The 22,361-nt window shown below is 41.5% G+C and overlaps 2 protein-coding genes across 5 annotated transcripts in view; one reads left to right on the forward strand and one right to left on the reverse strand.

Annotated features, from left to right (window-relative positions):
- Positions 1–4,301, reverse strand: part of ZBTB25 (zinc finger and BTB domain containing 25) — a 47,353-nt gene extending 43,052 nt beyond the window's left edge. The window contains exon 1 of one of the 2 annotated variants that reach the window (XM_057731359.1): positions 4,257–4,301. The gene's annotated coding sequence lies outside the window, so the exon portion shown is untranslated. Of the gene's footprint in view, positions 1–3,408; positions 3,554–4,256 lie in introns of those variants that run through there. The other variant, XM_057731358.1, reaches the window with a different exon arrangement.
- Positions 4,002–21,590, forward strand: ZBTB1 (zinc finger and BTB domain containing 1). Of its 3 annotated transcripts, none has more exons than XM_057731354.1 (2): positions 4,002–4,711; positions 18,147–21,590. In XM_057731354.1, exon 2 carries the CDS (start codon positions 18,165–18,167, stop codon positions 20,304–20,306), a length of 2,142 nt encoding a protein of 713 aa, XP_057587337.1. In that variant the 5' UTR covers positions 4,002–4,711; positions 18,147–18,164; the 3' UTR covers positions 20,307–21,590. The 3 variants fall into 3 exon arrangements, with proteins under 3 accessions (XP_057587337.1, XP_057587339.1, XP_057587340.1); XM_057731356.1 differs by lacking the exon at positions 4,002–4,711 and adding an exon at positions 5,738–6,656 and having other exon boundaries at positions 18,147–21,354; XM_057731357.1 differs by lacking the exon at positions 4,002–4,711 and adding an exon at positions 6,693–9,783 and having other exon boundaries at positions 18,147–21,354.
- The last annotated feature ends 771 nt before the right edge of the window (positions 21,591–22,361 follow it).

Consider the following 22,361-nt stretch of genomic DNA (forward strand, 5'->3'; position numbering starts at 1 on the left):
ATATGGAAAACAGTATGGAGGGTCCTTAAAAAACTAAAAATGGAACTACCATATGACCCAGCAATTCCCACTCCTGGGCATATACCCTGAGAAAATCATATTCCAAAAAGAAACATGTACCACAATGTTCATTGCAGCACTATTTACAATAGCCAGGACATGGAAGCAACCTAAATGCTTATCAACAGATGAATGGATAAAGAAGATGTGGTACATATATACAATGGAATATTACTCAGCCATAAAAAAGAATGAAATTGAGTTATTTGTAGTTAGGTAGATGGACCTAGAGTCTGTCATTCACAGCGAAGTAAGCCACAAAGAGAAAAACAAATAACATATGCTAACTCACATATATGGAATCTAAAAAAAAAAAAATGGTACTGATGAACCCAGTGACAGGACAGGAATGGAGATGCAGAGAATGGACTTGAGGACACAGACTGGGGGGCAAAGGGGAAGCTGGGACAAGTGAGAGAGTAGCACTGACATATATACACTATCAACTGTAAAATAGCTAGTGGGAAGCTGCTGCATAACACAGGGAGATCAACTCGATAATGGGTGATGAATTAGAGGGCCAGGACAGGGAGGGTGGGAGAGAATCGCGGGAGGGAGGGGATATTGGGATGTATGTATAAATATAGCTGATTCACTTTGTTGTACAGCAGAAACTGGCACAACAATGTAAAGCAATTATATTCCAATAAAGAGCTAAAAAAAAAAAAAGAAAAAAAATTCCTGCTAGCAAAGGGAAAGTAGAAGTGTTAATAAATTCAACCAATAATTCTGAAACTGACGTTTGCTTCAAACACTCTTCCCTCTTCTTCCACTCTCCCTAAGCAAGTTCAAGTAGCAATATCTTTTCTATCCTAGAGGAATACTGTCACAGTTATTTTCAATAGCTATTATAATAAAAAGTAATGGTATGTGCAAGGCCTTGTGCTAAATGCTGTATGTACATTATCTCTGTTAATCCTCACCATGACTATATGTATTATTTTTATTTCCATTTTACAGATGAGGAAAAGCCTAGGCTTAGGACACACAACTAGCAAACAGTATAAAGCGGGGATCAAAAGCTACATCTGACTCCATAGCCGGTGCTGGTAACTATAAACTGGAACAGTATTTTTCTTAGCATTCTTCTCTCAAGAGACTGAAGTTCACATGCAATTTGGAATAAATAAGCAGAAAGGGGGCACAGGAAGTGGTGTAGTACTTTATAATTTATCAAGATAAGAGCACCTGCACTGCTTTTTAAGACAAGAAAAAAACCCTGCAATAATATAAAACCCCCAATGCTTTTCTGGCCCTGTTATTACTAAAATGGACAAGTTTTTCTTTAACAAGATGGTCAAGCCCCATCTACGGACCATAGTAAATAAATCACTTTGGTTCAGTGGTGGGGAGGGCATTATGCAACACTTCCCAGCACAGCCCTGGCCAGGATAATTTATGGCCAAGGCACTTGAGCCCCTCCTCCCCAGCTAGACAGCCTGGCTCCTTCGCATTCCCCTCAGGAGATAGGGTGGAAGCACACAGCTCCACTTTCTAAGGCATAGAGGGCAGCTGAAAGTCCTGCTCAGCCTCTCTGGGCAACCACAGGCGCCAATAAATCAGCCACAGGCGATTCTCTCATCCCCTTCCTGGCTTGAAGTGGTACTAAGATCTAATGCAAAAAGGCACTGACCAGTCTTGGGAGATAAAGTGATTTAGGCTTGAACTCTACTGCAAATGACTGCATTATCGAAGCCAGGTAAATCTCTCTGAGCCTGTTTCCTCGCTTGTAAGATGGAGACAATACTACCTCCTATTTGGTAAGTATTCAAAATTCATCTATGAAAGCAGCTAGCCACTGCAGGTAGTCAATAAACATAGACCACACCTGAACAGAATCCATCTCTACTACCTCCAAATAAGACATTCAGAGCAGGGCTGGGCAAAAAGGTGTAGCAAGTCATGTGAGGTCCCCTCCTCTTTTCTTGCTGACTATCCCTGTGATGTTCCATTGCTTCCTGATAACCTCCCAGCCATAAGAACTCATCTATTCTGCTTCCTATCCCATCAGTGTTTTGTTCCCTATTAAGGAGCTGATGTCTGTTAATGGATTAATAGTTTACCCTTAATTAAAGCATATGCAGATTGCTAAAGAGCTCTTTGATGCCTTTACCCAAGGAAGCAACCAATGCTGCAAATCTTGGTTATTCTTGCAGAGAATACGGCTGATTTGGGGGGGGGGGGGGGGGGGACAAGCTTTAAGCTCAAAGTACATTAATAGGCTGTCTATTCCACCTGGAAATAGTGCCAACCACATTCCTTAAGATACCAGAGCCATCACGCTGGCTAAGTCTGATTTCTCAAAAACAGGGATCAAGTCAAGTATAATCACTTCTGGCAGATAGTCTCTACAGCGAGTGGGTTAAACTGGCATCGCACTCCTGGTGTGGTGAGGAACGCACCGACCAAGGCATCTAGAGCCTTGGAGTCCAGTTACTGAAGAGGTATGGGACTTTGATCAAGCTACAAAGTCTCTCTGCCTGGTGTCCTCATCTGTAAAATGAGAGGGATGAACTATATTTTCTATAAGACCCTTTCAGCTTTAAAATTTGTGATTCCAAAATGTACTTTACACACTTCACAAAATCCTGTGAGAATCAACAGCTTTGCCAAAAAGACCAGTCTCAAGAGAATGCAAGGCATTGGGTGAAAGCGGGCGTTAATTCATGAAACATGTTAGCTGCTGTTAATTTCCAGGTACAGCGCTAGGCGCTGCCTAAGCAGCTTGACAACAGCTTGATTTCTCCAAATACTGAGTGCTAGACAAGGCAGTGACAGATGGAGCAAGCTTGAAAAAGAAAAACTGACTTTGCTTAGAATGAGAATAATATAATCAGAAAAAAAAAATTATGGGGATGGGGGGGCGGCGGCTTCCTGCCCAAGAGACGGGGTAATCACAAACGGGGGTGCTGAGCGAGAGGGAGGACGGTGGCGGCACCGTGCCGCAGGTGGTACCAGGAGACCCGCCCATTGGCGAGAGGGGTCGGGGGTGCGGCTGCCTGGGGAGTGCCGCAGGCCCGTCGGGGCTTCCCGCGCCCGGTCGCACCCGGAAGGACTCCGTGCCTTTGATGCGCCCCCGCGCCCTGTCCTGGCCTGAGTCAGGCCCCGGCAGCCGCTTGGTGCGGGCGCCGAAGGGCAGCTTGGACATCCTCGGCCCAGCTCTCACTCGAGGTTGCCATTTTCCTCCAGTGCCCTGATTGACATCTCAAACGGACCGAAAACACCCCCCTCCCCAGCTACTTGCATCTGTCCCGCGACCGACGCAGCTGCAGGCCGCCGCCCCAGGCGGCTCGCGGCGGGAGGGACTGAGCACGGGGCAGCCCACAGGGGCCGGGCCGCGTCGCTTACCCAGAGGCCGCCGCGGCGGCGGGCGGCCAGCCGACTCCTCCGTGCGGGAGGGGCGGCTCCCGCGACGCGTACGTCACGCGGCGGCGCCGGCTCACGCACCCCGCAGCCCGCTCTCGCGCGGCTTCCCGCTCCTGCAGCCCCGCGATGGGCCCACGTGACCGCGCGCCTCGTAGCTGGGGAACCAGAAGCGTGGGGGCCGAAATGTGCGTGCGTGCCGGCGTGCGTGCCTGCGTACGCGCGCGGCCGCCTGCCCGCCAGCTCAAGTGGCCTGCCGGGGTCGGCCCGCGCTCCGGGTGGCTTCGCCACGGCAGCTAGTCGTGACTGTAGGCGGAAGCGTGAAGACGGGCCTGAGCGTCACAGGCTCCCCACACACAACCGCGTGACCCGGGGACTTTCCCCGGGGTGTGCAAAAGCACAGGCGCCCCCTCAGTTCGGGCATGGGGGCGGGGAAGGCTGCGCCCGCGTGTTCGCGGGAAGAGGGGTGAGGGCGCGGGGCCAGGGCAGCTGAGCCACGGGAGACGGGGAGGGGAGGCGGGGTGGGGCATGGCGGGGGAAGTGACTCAAGGCCAGAGGCGGACAGGCCCACGGGAGGCAGGGGTGGGGGAGGTGCGGGGAATGGGCGACCCTGAGCCGACGACGGGCTGCGCACGGGGCAGGGCGAGGGTGCCGGCGCCCCCGGCACGCCAGGGACGTACTGTGAGGCAGGACGCAGCTGCTGGGCCCGTCGGGGCCGGGGTCTGACATCTGCACGGAGTGGGAAGGCAGCATCCTGCCCTTGGGGAGTCGGGAGGAGCCCAGTCCCATCCAGCTGTGCAAACAGGAGGAGAAGGAGGAGGTCCCAAGCCTACCCTTGGGAAAGGGGCGAGAGGGGTGGTCGGGCCGCCGCCGCCGCGCCAGCCCCCGCGGTGCGGGTTGCGCCAGCCTCCTCGGAGCCCGACGCAGAAACTTGTTGCAACAAACAGGCGACCGCGGGTGCCCCTAGCCGCCAGCGGCGGAGTGGGTGGGCGGTCGAGAGGGAGGGGAAGGCTGGCGGACGCCGCAGCGAACTGGTGGGCAGACCCGGAGTCGCCGCGTAAGCGGGGCCGGCTCAGTGCGGTGCGGCAGGCGCGGCTGTGCGGCAGCGGAAGTCCTTTGTTGCAGCACAGTCCCTGGCAGAGCCAGAGCCTCTCCGCGCAGCCCTGCCCGAGCGCCGCGCGCCGCCGCCACTGCAGCTCTCGGCCCCTTCGCCTCCGCCCGCCTTTCCCGTGGCCGATTTGCCTTAAACTCCCTAAAATCTCCGCAGCCCCGGTTCCTGCTGCGGCCGGTGAGTATCTGCCGGTTGTGGGGCTATTTGCGCAACTTTGGCCCGGGCCGGAGGGCGGCGGGCCGCGGCGGAGTGCGGGGCCGGAGCGGCGCCGACCCGTGCGGGGAGCCGGAGCGCAGCGGGCGCGCTGCGAGGACCCGGCGACGGGTGGCTGCCGGCCCGCCTGCTTGATCCCGCCGCCCGCCGGCGCGCCTGGTCGGGGACGCGCGGCCTCCCTGGGTCGGAGACGAAGCCCCCACGGAGACTGGTTCCCAAATTAGTTACCTTCTTTTCCCTTTCTTTCTCTGCCTTTATTTTTTCGGGGGGCGGGGGGGGGGAGGGGAGGTGGAGGCGGGAGGACCCGCTTGATTGACGTGCCCAGAGCCCGCTTCTCTCAACTTACAGCCGCGGCTCCTTGGCGGGTGGGAGGGGAAGTGTCCCGGAGCCCGAGGCCGCAGACTTGGGCGCGCTCCGAGGGAGGAGGCGTAAGAGCCGTGCAAATTCTTGCCACGCTTTTTTCGCACCCCCCTCTTGCAGGCACACACGCTTTTTGTTGAGTAAAAAGTGGTAGGTCTCGAGTTTGAGGATTCTCAGTGGAAAGATCTGTTTCCTGGGAGGAAAGTGCTTTCGCTTCCAGTGGTGGGCGCTTACTATAAGTTCTGTTAGTGTTCGGTAAATGTGTTGGATGTAGATCGAGAGTTGTTGCCACTAAAATATGTAGGTTTGGGTCTGAGCTCAGCCACCCTTCCAGTCTCTCTTCCAGCCTAATCGCGTCTGCGTGATCTGAAAGGTTGACATGACATTTTCCAAATTGGAAGCCTCAGGGAGATGTTGATGAAAGTCTTTGATGTTTTCTGGGGACAGTACGGCATTTGTCTGTGTGTAATAATATGCCTAAATCAAGCTTCAGCGTGGTAGGTACGCGCAGATTCTTTATTGGTCTAAGTATATTTCCTTGTAGTATGTATCACGGCAGGAAAACTATGCCAGGAACAATTTTCCCTTTGACACTCGTTCCCAAGAAGCGGTCCCAGGCTTTTTGAGACTTAGTCTCTTGAGCTGAAGTTCAAGGCACTCGAGCAGATTTGGTGAAGGATGTAGTTCTCATGATAACTCCAAAGCAATCACCACCCTCTCCTTTCAAATTATGAAATTTTATCGTTGCAAATGGATATGATGAGGAAACTTGGAATACAAAATGATGACGCTTGAATGATGGCTGGCCATCAGAACCCCAAAACTTTACTTTTGAATCACTTGCTGGATATCTAATAAAGTCTCAATAGTAACTGAATGTATTTGAAAGCTAGATGGGGCTTCCTCATCTTAAACAGAGAAAATTGAAGTGGAGGTGAAATGCTTTCCCAAAGATTGATAGAACAATGACAGTCTGCAAGTAGAGCCTCAGTCAACATCTTACGTTCATTTTAAAAGCAGATTTCTCCATAATGACCAATTTTTCATGGTATAGAATAACAACTCAGGTTAAGCAATCTTACCTGAAGCCTTTCTATTCTTCCTACCCCAATATGGCCTAAATTGGAGGCAGGGGGGAGCCCTGGTGCATCTTTGTCAGAGGAAAGAGAAACCATATTTAACCAGGACCTTAGCAGGGCAGAGCACAGTCTCAGCCACTTGCTCTTGACCTTGTGTTTGATTTCACTTTAACACAGCTAAATTTTTGTACCATTTCCTCAGTCTCCTCTTTTGCCAGGCTCTGGGAGAGGTATAGTTCATGGAACTTCTTAAGGGTTATTTCTCTTTTTGTTGCAGGACAACCGTTCTAATGTGCAAGAAAAGAAGTGCCTGCTTTCAGGCCTCTTGTCCATCCAGGAAAAGTGCTAAGCCTTTGCTATTAAGCTTCTGGCGCAAAGGGGAGGAAACCACTTGGGATAAAAAAACAGAAAAATTTCCATAGATTTTTCCTTTTAAGCCACAATTTGTTGTCTTCCAAAAAGGAATTGAGGTATATTTGAAAAAAAAAATGAGATACATTTGCTTGAGAGGTCACTTTGGTCTGGAGGATCTTTTCTCCTGATATTTTCTTCTTGTGCTGGTATCTCTTACCTTAAAATATTGATATTATTCTTACACTTTTATGGGAACCAAATTAAAAGTGATTCATGTCTATTTTTTCTCGAAATGGAAATGCTAACTTATAAAACCCATGCTCTTTGTAAAAATTCAACCTGTACCGAAGTACATAAAAAACAAAAATGAAAGTCATTCTGACTCCCACTCCCCAGAGATAATCACTGTTAACAGTCGATTCCTTGTTTAAAATGAGAGAAGGCAACATTTGGTCATACTCTGCTGCTGTGTGTGCCTCACCCTGGCTAGGGACGGCTGTGATGATTCATGGGCTCATGTTCTCTGTTCGCTACTCAGGTTGGTGAGAATTGGCCAGGTAGAGGAAAAGGGAAGGTTTTGCATTGGACTGATTTAAAATTCTATGATTAAGTAACAGATGTGAGTGTTTAAATATAACAGGGCTGCTATTTTAGTTTTGTCCTTATGAAGTACTTACTGTAGCTTGGCAGGCTAGTTCTCACACTTTTAATGTTAATGTTGGTGTCAAGCCTCTGAGGGGTTGATTTATATTTGCCAAACTCATTAGAACAAAACAAAACCCTCACATTCGTAAAGAGTTTCATAATTTATGGTTGGGAAGGCGGGGGTATACTTGCGATTGAGACCACTGCCAAGATATCCCTGTGGTGATGTGGGATGAGAGGTCCTTCTTGATCTATATCCAGAGGTAGCCTGCCAAACATAAAGGAAAGGAAATTACAGGAAAGAAGGGGATTAATGACTGTGGTTTTCAGATGTGGCCTAGAAGAAGATGGTACATATTTCAGATGGATTTCTAGGTATATTTGTATTGTGGCATATATAGTCATCTGTATAAGAAGTCTTAGTCAAAGTACAGAATCACTTATTCCTTAGCCTGGTATATTCAAGAAGAATAAGCTGTGAAATAGTTGATGATCATCTGAAAACAAGTCCCCAAAATAGTACCTAGAAGTTGAATCACAGTATTGGTTGTTTGAGAGTGTTGGGGACAAATCATTTTCAAAATAAAATTGGAAACTTAGAGAATTAAATTGCCAGCCAGATTTTCTGTTCGTCGTGTGTGTGAGATGGCACGTGATCCTTTTTAGAGATAACTGAAGAGCGCCATCCTGGCTTTAAATCTTTTGTATTAGGGGAGGGCTTGCTCTGATGGGCAGTGGGAGTCAGCAGATGGACAAGGAGTTGGGGAGGGCAGGACATTCTGCCTGCAGTTTGGAGTTTTATGAGGATGGGGTGACTCTGGGAGGCTTAGAATGTCCAAAGGGACTCTTCAGTTAATAGTCATTGCCAGAAAGAGTGTTTTCTGGTTTACAGAAACTGAAACTTAGGACTCTGAATCAAAAGAGTCAGTTTGAGTCCCATCTTTTAAGATGAGCACTTGAGTATCAACCACTGAACCTGTTTCCTCATTCACAAAATGAGGATAATAAAAATACCTACCTCAGGGTTGTAAGAATCAGTTGTACAATATATGGGAAATCACTTTGTAGGTTTTTGACTACTATATAAAAGTTGCCATAATTGAAATAATGCAAAAAATTGATAAGCAAAATAAAACTTGCCTTCTTCAACACTATTCATTCAAAAACTGATCAAATATCAACTAAATGTCAGGCAACTGTTAGAGGTTCAGGGGATACAGTGATGACTAAGACAATGTCCTGATCTCAGGGAGCTTACAGCAAAGCAGGGGAACCGTGTCATTATAATCCCTGTTGTGTGGCGATAGGTAGAGCATCCCAGTTTGGATGATACGTTATTTGTCACTCTGTAGTTGTAAGTATTGCCTGTTTTGGCAGCACAGAAGAGGGACATCTACCTTACCATGGAATCAGAAAGAGAGTGAGCTGTACGTTGAAGAGGCTCTAGGCAAAGGAAATACCACGTATGAAAGCATGAAGTTTTTGCTGTTAGTTGCTTTGGGGTGAGGGGAAATCTTAAATAGATTTGACTTAAAAATGGAGTTAAAGTTCTTCGAATGAACATACTTTTTTAAAAAATTTAATTTATGTATTTAGTTTATTTATTGGCTGCACTGGGTCTTCATTGCTGCGCGCGGGCTTTCTGTAGTTGCGGAGAGCAGGGGCTACTTTTCATGGCAGTGTGCAGGCTTCTTAGTGCGGTGGCTTCTCTTGTTGTGGAGCACGGGCTCTAGGCGCGTGGGCTTCGGTAGTTGTGGCGCATGGGCTTCATTGCTCCATGGCATGTGGGATCTTCCCGGACCAGGGATCGAACCCACGTCCCCTGCATTGGCAGACGGATTCTTAACCACTGCACCACCAGGGAAGCCCTGAACATACTTTCTATGATAACTCTTTTTATTGGTTTCATTAACTTAATTAGATGAGTGAAGTTTTCAGGATTTTGGTTAGAATTAAAAATGTAACACTTGGAACTATACAGTTGGAAACAATACAATTAAAAAATACTATGTGTGGACTTGCTGAAAGAAGGAAACTGGGTAGTCCCTCCCATCATCTTAGAGCTGCCTCACCAGTTTTCACCCAGCAACATTTACTGAGTACACACTGTGTTGCAAGAATTGAATAAGCCAAAGTCCTGGCCTTCAAGTTGCTCATAGTCTAGTGGGGAGACCAGCATATACATAATTGTGGTAGCTGGTTCTTATTTAGCACTTGCTCCCTGACACACTGTCTTAACAGTAACTCTAAACACTAGGAAGGATTACCATCCCCATTCTCAGATGAGAAAACTGAGGCACAAATTAGATGCAACTTTGCTCAAGTTCACACACCTAATAAGTGGCAGAGCCAGAATTTGAACCCAGGCAGTCTGGTTAGTCCGTGCTTTAACATCTACTTTATGTTGCTGTTCTGATGATTAAAAAATAGTGTAGTAACTGCAAAGTAAGGAAATAATACACAGAGTAATATCAAAACCTAAAACAGTGGGAGAGGGGGGTCTTACAGAAGGCTTTTTGGAGGAGGTGGTAAACTGATTCTTGAAAGATATGTGGCCAGTTCAGACAGAAGAACCAATCAGCATGAATAAAAATGGAGGTAAGAAGTACATGAAGCGTATGGGGTTGGAGGCTGGCGGGGTGGCAAGCAGTTTTATGCTGCTTGAACAGGAGTTTGAAGTAGGAAGTAGCCACGTGGGAACTAGGTGGCTGGGCACGGAGGGCTTTTGTATGCCATGCTGGGGAGTTCGCACTTCAGTCTTGAGGGTATGTGAAAGGACCCACAGAAGCAGAACGGCAGGGTCTGATTTGTGTTCTTTATGAATCATCTGAGGGTGAAGGATGGATTTGAAGGACCGATTAAGGAGCATGTTGTAATAATTCAGGAGTAATGATAGAGGCCTCAGAGGACAGGGAAGGTAAAGGATGGAACTGAGGGGCAAATTTGAGAAATATTTAGTGAGAAAATTGGCAAGACTTAATAGTTAATTATGAGGAAGAAGTCCCAGGTGACTCCTAAGTATCCTGGGTGATTGGTGCATGGTGGAGATAGGGGGAGGAGCAGTTTGAGGTGGGTGCCAGAGTCACAGAGTGAGTACGCTGGAATAGATAGAAGTTCCACAAGATGAACCCTAAGAATATGAATGCCACGTGCAGAAAGGGACTTCCTGGTGAAGCTGGTTTTTGCTGAGAGAAGCCTGCTGTTCACTCAGTGCCCTCTGGTGGTCAGAAGATGCTATGTTGCCTCTTTAGGATGAACAGATAGACTGCCTGAATTAAATGCTTTTCCTCTTCCATTCCTCGAGGAAGAGAGGAAAATTTCTGGAGCCAGTATGTTCCCTTTGCTTCCTCTGTGGATAAATTCATTTCCTAGACCTAGCAGCTTAACTACAGTAACACTTTAGAAGTTATTTGGTTGACAACCTCAGCTATCCAGTGCCCTGACCCAAAGCGAAAGAGTAAGGCGATTTGTTGCCTATCACAATTGAGATAGATTAAACAGAATGCATGAATTAAAACCTTATCTTACGCATGGAACACTTCCCTAGGTCTTCACAGAAAATTATGTAGATTCAGTTTCAATGAGTTTTTGTCTAACTGCATAACCCATGACAGATTGAAATGGTGGGCACCAGGAGATCAGCACACCTTTTAGTAGTGACAGCTGTTGGCTTGACAAATAAGGAGACAGGAAAATATTAAGCAACAAACTACAATCAGCAAAAGCGTAACAGCCTCAGGCCATTTTGTATAGGTGCAAACAAACCTTTGCAAATTTGAACAGCTCCTGCTTTTCAGGAAAACATAATCGATACAGAGAAGCAAGCAAGCGACTGCCAGGTGTTGCTGTATATGGGGGCAGCTGCTATAACAGAAGGAATAGCCCTAGACCAGGATTGAGGAGACCGAGGTCCTTTTCTGTCAGCCATGAAAACAAGACGTGACTTTGAGTATATGACTTAACCTCTCAGGGCCTCAGTTTGTTTTCTCATCAGTAAAGTGGCGCGTTGAACTTGATCATCACTTGGTAAAATTCTGTGAACTTTATTCGCAATGATGACATTAACGTTTAAGAAAAATTCTGTTACTCTCAGATTGAAAGGACAAACATTTATCATCTCTGGCTTATACAAGCGTTCCGTGAGGAGTGTGATTATCTCTATTTTATAGAAGAGGAAAGCAGGCTTAGAGAGGTGAAGAAAAATCATAGCTTAATAACTGGTAGAAGGACTTCCCTGGCTGCGCAGTGGTTAAGAATCCACCTGCCAATGCAGGGGACACAGGTTCCATCCCTAGGCCAGGAAGATCCCACATGCCGCAGAGCAGCTAAGCCTGTGCACCATAACTACTGAGCCTTTGCTCTAGAGCCGGAGAGCCACAACTACTGAACCCACGTACCTAGAGCCAGTGCTCCGCAACAAGAGAAGTCAAAGCAATAAGAAGCCATCACACCGCAACAAAGAGTAGCCCCTGCTTACCACAACCAGAAAAAGCCTGTGCGCAGCAACAAAGACCAAACGCAGCCAATAAATAAATTTTTTTAAAAAGAAAAAAGTCCTTAAAAAAAATGTGGTAGAATTGGTATTCAGATCTATCCATGTCTGCTCCCTGGGCTCTTATTTAATACTTTCATTTAACAAGCTTGCATTAAGTGCCAACTACGTGGGCAGTGTGCTAGGCACCAGAAACACAAAGGCCATTTAGCCTCATCCCTATCCTGGAGAGTTGCGTGTAGTAGGCATTGCTGTACAGTCCCTCCATTAGTCCTAAAGATGCAAGTACTACTACAGCACAGTTAGGACAAATGAATTCACGGCTACATTCAGGTTTTTAAAGACTTTAGGGTGTGAGCACACGATGGAGCCACCATTTATAGCTTTGTTTCTATGGGAATATGTTTTAAGTTCCAAATAACTAACTTAAAAATAAAGTTTTGGAGCATAACCCAATTACAATTTCAGAACTTCCTGTACTAAGTACTGAATTTGCAGTCTAATAATCAGCCAGGATGCTTGTTCTAAAAAGTGAATAAAATTTTCTAAACTTGATCACATCTGTCCAATTTCAGTGCCGTAAATTGGGAGCCTGTACAACTGGTTCTTCCTAGAAATCTCCAAGGAGAAAACCTAAAGAATTTTATTAAGTTTAAATTTGGAGATTGGAACACTGTATACTCTGGAAAATGGTATTCTAGGAAAGAATTTTGCCAAGGTGACCTTATTTTTATAGATGGTAAAGCCGTTAAGGCTATGATATCAGGCTCAAGAGTCATATTGCTTGTGTTCTAATCTCAATGAGTCCTCTGTGGCCTTAGGAAGGTTATATAACACTGCGTTCTGTTTTCTTATCTGGAAGTGGGTCTTAAAACAGTACATATTTTGTAGGGTTTGTTATGAGGGTTAAATGATAAAATGATATACATATTTACATACATACATGGTTATATATATGTGTGTGTGTGTATGTATCTTACCATTGATACGCCAGGCTCTAGTTTAAGCAGATATATGTCACACAGACACACACACACACACATCTGCTTAGACTAGATCCTGGCACATTGATACTAAGACCAAAAAAACAAATTTACCTTCCCTCTCCTTACACTTCCAGGCTTTTGTTTATGCTGTTGTGTACTTCTCCCCAGTTGTTTACATATACACCAATGCAGATATCTGAAATGCCTTTCCCCCTGCTTTCTATTTTTCTTTCTACTCATTCATCAAGACTTCACTCAAATCCTTTCTAAAGTCTACTTTTCTAGTACAATTCATACTTTTTCTAAACTCATACTGAACTTTATTCAATGTAATTTAGTACTTAATTTTTTTCAAATTGTTTGTTTAAAATGTAGTCCCTCATATGTAATTAGCTCTACTGTATACCATCCTTCTCCACCCTCCACCTCCGTGGTTTATGACATGTTAAGAACATTGTAGGTGTTCAATACATTCTGATATTATGATTTATAAACAGGAGAGAATCCTTTCACTACATTTCAGGCTTCTTAAGAAGCTAGTCTATAACCTTCAAGTTAAATCCATATACATACATTGTCATATAAGACATAGAAATAGGTACAAGGAAACGAATGTGTGTACTTAAATGTCCTTTGAGACCCAGAGGTAACTGTTAGTAGTTCAGAGGTTGGGATGCTGAACTGCAGACTAACAGAGGCTATGCAGATCGTTCTCAGGGGAGTGTGCTTGGTCTACGACACAGATTAGAGGGTAGTTGTTTGCCTTATGGAAGGAGTCGTTCCAAAATTCCTTTAAGTTACTTCTTCATTCACTTTGTATACTTATTTATAGACCCTTAAATTATCATTTGACTAAGCCTAGGGCAAAAGAAAGGTCCAGTAAAACTGTTTTTTTCCATTTAAGAGATTTAGCAATGAAGGAAAAGTATTTTTGAAACCTTACTATGTCACTGAGAAATTTATTGAAATAACTTCCAGGGTATAATTTAGGGAACACATCTACTGAATAAGACTGGATGCGCATATACAGATACAACCACATTACCGATAGAGATCAGATGGGGTAGTTTCTTGTGCAAGGGCCTTAACAAACCCTGTGTTAAGGACTCATCATGCCCAGTCCTTGCTGACTGTTCTTTGCAGACAGGGGCACACTGCATAATACCAAGAAGTAAGTAGTAATCACTGTTCAGTGGTTAGTACCCATCTGGGTGGTCAGGAATCCTAGTATGTATAATACTTTACCACAGTTAACCCTTGATACATTGTTTAACAGCCCTACATCTGTGCCCTTCTATGAAATAAGCATGTTGGACTAGATTAGATCTCTAAGCTCTAAAAGCCTATGGGGGTGGGGGGGGGGAGAAAAAAGAAAAAAAGCCTATGAATATCTAAATAACTGAATATTCTTAATGTGTTTGGTAGCTGTTTTTGAATTTGAGATGAGCTGGTTAAACTTTTTCAAATGAAAATTTTAAAAGTGCCCAGTGTAAACTTTTTTATACCACATAACTCCTTTTTCCTCTGGAGAACTGTATCCATAGTGCGTATGCTTCTAACCTTAGGAGAACCCTTGGTTTTGGATCGCATTTGAAGTTTCTGCTCTCAACCCCAGCCCTTGATTGACTTCTAGCTGTACAAACCTATTCTACCAGTGATGCAGCTAGTAATAAAAACAAAAGCAATCACAGAATGTTGTTATAAAAACAAGAATTGAAATAAAAGCAATTATTTTATTAAAAACGGTTTTCTGCTAAAAAAAAAAAAAAGATGGGTAACAAGCTTTACTATAACAAAGTTCATGAAGTTTTTTGGGTAGCATTATTAAGGATATAGAAAAATTGAAGAGAGCAAACCTCTTTTGGAACTTGAGTGAAATTATTGTTTAATTAATAAAAGTGAAATATAAACATTTTAATGTGAAAATTATTCTCAAGACATAACAAGCTAAAAGTCTCACAGGAATTTAGATCCTTCATCTACGATTCCACCTCCTGCCTTTTTGTTTGTTTTTCTGTTGATGTTATTAAGCCTTAAAGCTTTTCTGAATGAGGTGCAATGAGGGAGAACAGAGTTGTTGGTACTAATGTGTGAATGATTGCTATTAAAAGTTACTCTCCCTAAAATTAGTTTTACTCAGAACTTGGGCATTTGCATAATAACATTGTAGAAACTGCAGTTTTAGGTCAGCCTAGGAGCTGTTGTGTTAGCATTAGTTTTTGACAAAAAGTTACTTGTTCAGCTTCCAGCCATGTGAGGGGAAGACAGAAATACAGAGAGACTTGGAGGTGGCGGGATTCATACTCAGGTCTGTCTGACCCCGAGCCCTGTTCTCTCCACCACAGCACAGTATCTTCAGGCACAGAGTAGGCACTTTGCTGAGTGTGTTCAGTGAAGTCACTCATCTAGAGCAAGTTAAAATTCCCCTCAATGGTATATCCTTTAAGTTATAGAATACCTATGCTATTGCTGATTCTCAGTACTTTATGCAGTGCCTGGTATGCCACAACACTCAACAGATGTTTGTTGAATTAATATGTGTTAAAATGCTGTTGATGCTCTTATTTGCTTTAGTGTTTTGTTTATGTTAACATAGAATGTATGTTCACTAATTTCATTGAATTATGACTATAGCTACAGATGTGCCTGTTGTATTGGTCTTCTATGTAGGCGCATTAATTTTGGTTGCTGACCATAAAATTGGTTTTCCTTTAGATTAGAAGGGTCCTTGGAACTTTTAAGCTCTTAATGTCATTATTTCAAGCACAGGGCATTTAAAACCTGAAAATTTTAACAAACAGCTGGCTTTCATACTGCTGGACTCTTATTTGGAAGGAAACTTTAAAATTATCTAGTCAAACTTATCTCCTGTGCTTATGGAAGCATCACACCCATCACAACTGCCATTGTTACTTCCATTAATTATCACGTGCCAAGAAGCACTATACATTTTACACATTGCTCCTGTGAGCCCTAATGTTTGATATGTTTTCTGAGGTATTATTGTCCCCACTTTGACAGTTCAGGAAACTTGGAGTCAATGAGGACAAACAAGTCACCTAAGGTGGCAAAGCTAGGTTGGAACTCAGGCCTATCTGATCCAAAGGCTGTGCTCTTTTCACTGTACCATACTGTCCTCAACAATATTTCGTCCCTGCTTCTACACGGAATACTCATTATCCTCTAGATGACTTTGATTCATTTTTGAACAACTATTATTACTAGAAAAAAATTTGAGATAATATCTATCCCTCTTCCTCTTTATTCATGAAAGGTCTCTCTGAATCCTGTAAAATGGCTATAAACCTAGAAATCTCATCCTACATAAAATGGGCTTGGGGTCAGTATTTTCCTGTGTGTGTGTATTAACCCTTTGAGTAAGGTTTTGTTGTTGTTTGGATTTGTTTTATGTAATTGTTATATAATTTCATTGCCTTTGTTTATTTACTTGACTTTCCATCCTGAAAACTTTCCTCATTTTCTTCTACAGCCTTCATTCATAAATATAGTTTTCATAAAGGCCACATGACAGTGAATTTTAGGGAGTGGATTTGCTTTGGTTTACTTACAACTCCCTTATTACCAGGCATTTCAATTTATAAACAACACATTGATAAATATCTGAGCATACATTGCATTTTGTATATAGGTACATACTGAACATGACTCCTCAGTTCTAGTACAGATATCTGAGTTACACAAGGTTGAAATGTTGTACCTACTTGAAATACTTGATCTGGCTTACAGAAAAGGCCTGGAGGTTGCAATTTTAAGAAGGCAGTAGGTCTCATTATTAGTCACCTTCATTTCACCAGGCGCACATCCCTACTGTGTAACTGTCTTCAGGCAGGAAGAAGGAGGCAGAGGGGTCTTTAGGTAGTGGGGGAGAGGGGTATGTGATCCACATGTGATTTGTGACAAACAGATAAAAAGCAAGTGGAAGTAAGTAAATTTAAGTAATCTTTTAATTACTACTGCAGGGATTGGGCACTGAAGAGTGAATGTTTTATTTCTCTGAACAGCTTGTTAAATGTTCTTTTTATGTTCAGTCAAATTGCGTAGGAACTTGTTTTTAAGTAGATGATAGATTCTGAAGTTTTATATATACAGATTAAAAATTAAGGCTAAAATTGGATCTTATTTTAGCTTTGTAATATAATTGGACTTATAGTGCTTCTAATAGTCTCCTTCCCTCTCTTTATTCAATGTCAGCTCTATACATTAAAAATACTTATATGTTGATAAGTGAAGAAAACTGGTTGCAGAAAGGTATATACAGTACAATATCGTTTAGGTAAAACAAACAAAAATAAACAACAAAAGCAAAACTATGTGCCTGGCATGTAGTAGGTACTCAATAGCTGTTGACTCTGTATGTATACGTATAAACAGATTTGAAGATATACAGTTGGAGAGGTTACCTCTGGAAAGAGATATGTGACCTAAGGTGTTTTTATTCTATATATTTTTATGTTTCAGTTTTTTTCAATGAGCAGTGAGCAAGTATACTTTTGTATACTTTTTTTTTAATGATTAAAAAATTAAGAAAAATTTACAGTCTAAGGATACATACCTCCTTCTCAAATAGATCCACTGTTTCTTTATACTGTAAAGTGCAAAAAATAAAAATAAAATAAAAATAAAAATAAAAAAGTGCAAGCCAAGCAATATAAGACAGATACTCTGACTCTACAGAATTTTTGCTTCTCCACTAATCAAGAGACGAGCATTGATCATCTTATTTGCTTGGTGCCATTTCCATGTAATCTAATAAGCTTTTGTAAGTAGAATTTTTCTAAGGAAATTTTCAGACATACGAAAATAGAACTGTATCTACCTCTTAGCTTCAGTAGTTATCAACACAGGGCCAATCTTGTATCATCTGTAGCCCCCACACCCACCCCACTGGATTATTTTCAAGCATATCTTAGATACTTCATCAATAAATACAGCATGTATATCTAAAAGATAAGGATGCTTTTAACACAACCAAAATACCCACATCACACTTGAGGGTGAGCAATCATTCCTTTATATCAGTCATCTAAGAAATTTTTAATACTCTGCAATCAAATTACTAATTTTCAATTTAAATTGCTATTTTATTTACTTTCATTGTTTGTATCCTTCAAGTACTTTTAAACTGGTGTCTTTCTTCCTTTCAAATTTAGTATTATACATTTTCCCCCCAGAGTTGTAATGAAACCAAAATGATGGTTTTTGCTTTTGATACCTTTGCTTATATTTCTTAAAATAAAAATGAGAAGCTTGAATAAATGGCTGGGTGTCCTCACCTTCAAGTTTTAAAAATGATTCAGGTATATATTATTATTGAGTTCTGCTATGTTAGACTGGAAATCTATTCATACCTTGATTGTAACAGTAAAGTCACACAAGTCACAAGTCATGATCAAAATTATCCTTTTTTTTTTCAGGTGCTTTTCTGATATCTTGTCTGACTTTAATATTTTTGTTTTACATAGGTCTCTAATTAATAGAAGATGGCAAAGCCCAGCCACAGCAGCTACGTCCTTCAGCAGCTAAACAACCAAAGGGAATGGGGTTTTCTCTGTGACTGTTGTATTGCAATTGATGACATTTACTTTCAAGCGCACAAAGCAGTCCTAGCTGCCTGTAGCTCCTATTTTAGAATGTTTTTCATGAATCATCAGCAGAGTACTGCACAACTGAATCTCAGCAACATGAAAATTAGTGCTGAGTGTTTTGATCTCATTTTGCAGTTTATGTATTTAGGAAAAATTATGACAGCTCCTTCCAGTTTTGAGCAGTTTAAAGTGGCAATGAACTACCTACAGCTGTATAATGTTCCTGACTGTTTAGAAGACATACAGGATGCAGACTGTTCTAGTTCAAAATGTTCATCTTCTGCTTCTAGCAACCAGAACAGCAAAATGATATTTGGGGTAAGAATGTATGAAGACACTGTGGCTAGAAATGGCAGTGAAGCCAGTAGGTGGTGTGCAGAGCCAAGTTCAACAGTAAATACACCACATAATAGAGAACCTGATGAAGAGTCTTTGCAATTAGGTAATTTTCCTGAACCATTATTTGATGTATGTAAAAAGAGTTCTGTGTCCAAATTATCTACTCCGAAAGAACGTGTGTCACGACGCTTTGGACGGAGTTTTACCTGTGATAGTTGTGGATTTGGCTTTAGCTGTGAGAAATTACTGGATGAGCATGTGTTAACCTGTACTAACAGACATTCATACCAAAACACAAGATCCTATCACAGAATAGTGGATATTAGAGATGGAAAAGACAGTAATATCAAAGCTGAATTTGGTGAAAAGGATTCGTCTAAAACGTTTTCTGCACAGACAGACAAATACAGAGGAGACACAAGCCAGGCTGCTGATGACTCAACTTCAACCACTGGAAGCAGAAAAAGTAGCACAGTGGAGTCTGAACTAGCCAGTGAAGAAAAGAGCAGAGCTGCTGAGAGGAAAAGAATCATTATCAAGATGGAACCAGAAGATATTCCTACAGATGAACTGAAAGACTTTAACATTATTAAAGTTACCGATAAAGACTGTAACGAGTCCACTGACAATGATGAATTAGAAGATGAACCCGAAGAGCCATTTTATAGATACTACGTTGAAGAAGACGTCAGTATTAAAAAAAGTGGGAGGAAAACGCTGAAACCTAGGATGTCAATAAACGCTGATGAAAGAGGTGGTTTAGAAAATATGAGGCCCCCGAGCAACAGCAGTCCAGTGCAAGAGGATACTGAAAACGCATCTTGTGAGCTTTGTGGGCTCACGATAACGGAGGAGGACCTATCATCTCATTACTTAGCCAAACACATCGAAAATATCTGTGCATGTGGCAAATGTGGACAAATACTTGTGAAGGGTAGACAGCTTCAGGAACATGCCCAGAGGTGTGGAGAGCCCCAAGATCTGACGATGAACGGGTTAGGAAATACTGAGGAGAAGATGGACATGGAAGAGAATCCTGATGAACAGTCCGAAATCAGGGATATGTTTGTTGAAATGTTGGATGATTTTAGGGACAGTCATTTCCAGATAAACAGTATCCAAAAAAAGCAGTTATTTAAACATTCTGCCTGTCCTTTTCGATGTCCTAGTTGTGGCCAGCGTTTTGAAACTGAAAATCTAGTGGTTGAACATATGTCTAGCTGCCTAGACCAAGACATGTTTAAGAATGCCATCATGGAAGAGAATGAAAGGGATCACAGACGAAAGCATTTTTGTAATCTGTGTGGGAAAGGATTTTATCAGCGGTGTCATTTAAGAGAACACTATACGGTTCATACCAAGGAGAAACAGTTTGTCTGTCAGACATGTGGAAAGCAGTTTTTAAGAGAACGTCAGTTGCGACTCCACAATGATATGCACAAAGGCATGGCCAGGTATGTCTGTTCCATTTGTGATCAAGGCAACTTCAGAAAACATGACCATGTACGGCATATGATTTCTCATTTATCTGCTGGTGAGACTATATGCCAGGTCTGCTTTCAGATATTCCCAAATAATGAACAGTTGGAACAGCACATGGATGTTCATCTGTATACATGTGGAATATGTGGAGCAAAATTTAATTTGAGGAAGGATATGAGATCACATTATAATGCCAAGCATTTGAAAAGAACATAAGTGATTTTCTACTGTATAATGTTTAGCTGATAGGAGACAAAACACCAAAGCAAAGGATATGAGCTATTTAGAAAATGATTTTATAAGATGAATTGTTGAAAAAAACTTTAAGGCCCTTTTACCTTTAATATTTTTGTTTAGGATCTTAAGTATCTACATTTTAGGTGTTATTAAATGTTTATAATTTTTGTTATTTCTTAATAGAATTCTTTATTTTTAGTTTGTTTTAGCTATGATTAAAATTACTTTTAAACTGTAGACTACAAGTGGTTGTTACCCCTTCAGTGACTATTAAAGTTTAGTTTTTTTATCAATAAGGTGATGACTTCACAATTTTTATGTGTTTTTTTTGTTGTTGGTGGTTTTTTTTTAAAGATTACCCTGTGAAATTTTAAACCCAACATCATTGGCCATTCCTGTTTAAATTAAAAAAAAATTTTTTTAAGTAATTAGTTATTTGAAACTAACCCATTCACTTTGGTTTTTTTGTTTGTTTTTTTATAAGTTTAACAGTGATTTAGCCACTGTTTATTTCCCGATCTTATCAATGAAATTTGTGTTCTTAAGTTGACAACTTAATAGGCAGGTTAGGTGCACTGAATCTAACCTTGAAGATTGACATGGGCTCAAACTTGGCCTAAAAAGATTGATGGACCTAAGGAAATTCCTATAAATGAATATTTCCTATAACTGATAAAATATTATCATTTAATAATCACATTTAAAACTTATATTAAGTGTAAAACCCAATGACTTTACCCTACTTGAGAAATTAGTGGGGACAAGTCATTTTGTTTTGTGATATTAAATTTAACTATGATAGTTAATTAAAATGGCATATCTTGTATTCATTTAAAATAATTTAAAATATTCTGATTTCTAAAGTGTGTTAGTTTATTATTTTGTTTATAAATAGACTTTAATAGCTTTCTAGGAATATGACATCTAAAGGAAATGATTTTTCACCTTTAAAATGACATACTTTTGGAACTTTGAGATTTGAGAAAGCTGCCATGTATATTGACAAATCTAATAAAATAAAGAAATCAATTACAAATCTGGTGGTTCTATAAAAGTAGTGTGCAAAAAACATGTCTTGTGTTTTATACTAAGATTTGGAGAAAATGTGTTATGGCAAATTGCAGTTTATCAACATGCTTTTTTTTTTTCTGTAAAGGACTATAAAATTTGAGGACTATAAAATAATCAGAGAACATATAAATGGAAATAGTTTATCATTTTTTAGATAAAGTAGTATTACTGTTAGTTGTTGCTAACACAGGGTCTACATGAATTACATGTGAATTAAAACACTGGCAAAACTCGCCAACCAATCAACACATCTGTTGGATAGAATGCCTTTTAATGTGAATTACTTGCATTGTAATATTCTTCTCATAATGAAAGGGATTTTAAATAACTCCTATATTTAAAAGTATAATTTTGTGATTATGAACAGTAATTTAACAGTATTGTTCTTTTTGTTTACATCACATTTTTAAGATATGCAAGTCATATTTTTTGTATACAATTTGCATAAAAGAACAAGTTGCCAAGAGAATTGAGAGACATATTGACTAAGCATACACTTAGTTGAAAGAGAAGAGCATAGTGTGAGCTCAGAGATTTGTGGGGAAACGTTGAGGTGTTAAATAAGAATTAAAATAGTATAGGAGCCATGCAGTATTAGAACAAGTAGAGATGGGGAAAATACACAAAAAGATAAATGAGAAATCAGGAATTTTTTAAAAAGCCATATAGCAGAAAAAGCAAGAAAAGTGATTCATCTTAGTCTTGGATACAGTAGTTTATCAAGTAACTAAATCTGAAATGCAACTTAAAATGAAATGTGGTATATACGTTACTGATAGGAACCTGATAAAAGTTCTGTAACAAACCCAGAGACGTAAAGAGAGAAGATCAACTCAAACCAAATTTCCAAACTATATCACATCTTAGTGGACATCATTTTTTGGGGACCACTTTTTTCCATGACCCTCTTCAAAACCTCTATTGCAGTGGCTTTCTTACCATTAAAGAACAGGGGTCTTTCTA

The sequence above is a fragment of the Hippopotamus amphibius genome, chromosome 4 (assembly GCF_030028045.1).
Source record: "Hippopotamus amphibius kiboko isolate mHipAmp2 chromosome 4, mHipAmp2.hap2, whole genome shotgun sequence".
Taxonomy (NCBI): domain Eukaryota; kingdom Metazoa; phylum Chordata; class Mammalia; order Artiodactyla; family Hippopotamidae; genus Hippopotamus; species Hippopotamus amphibius.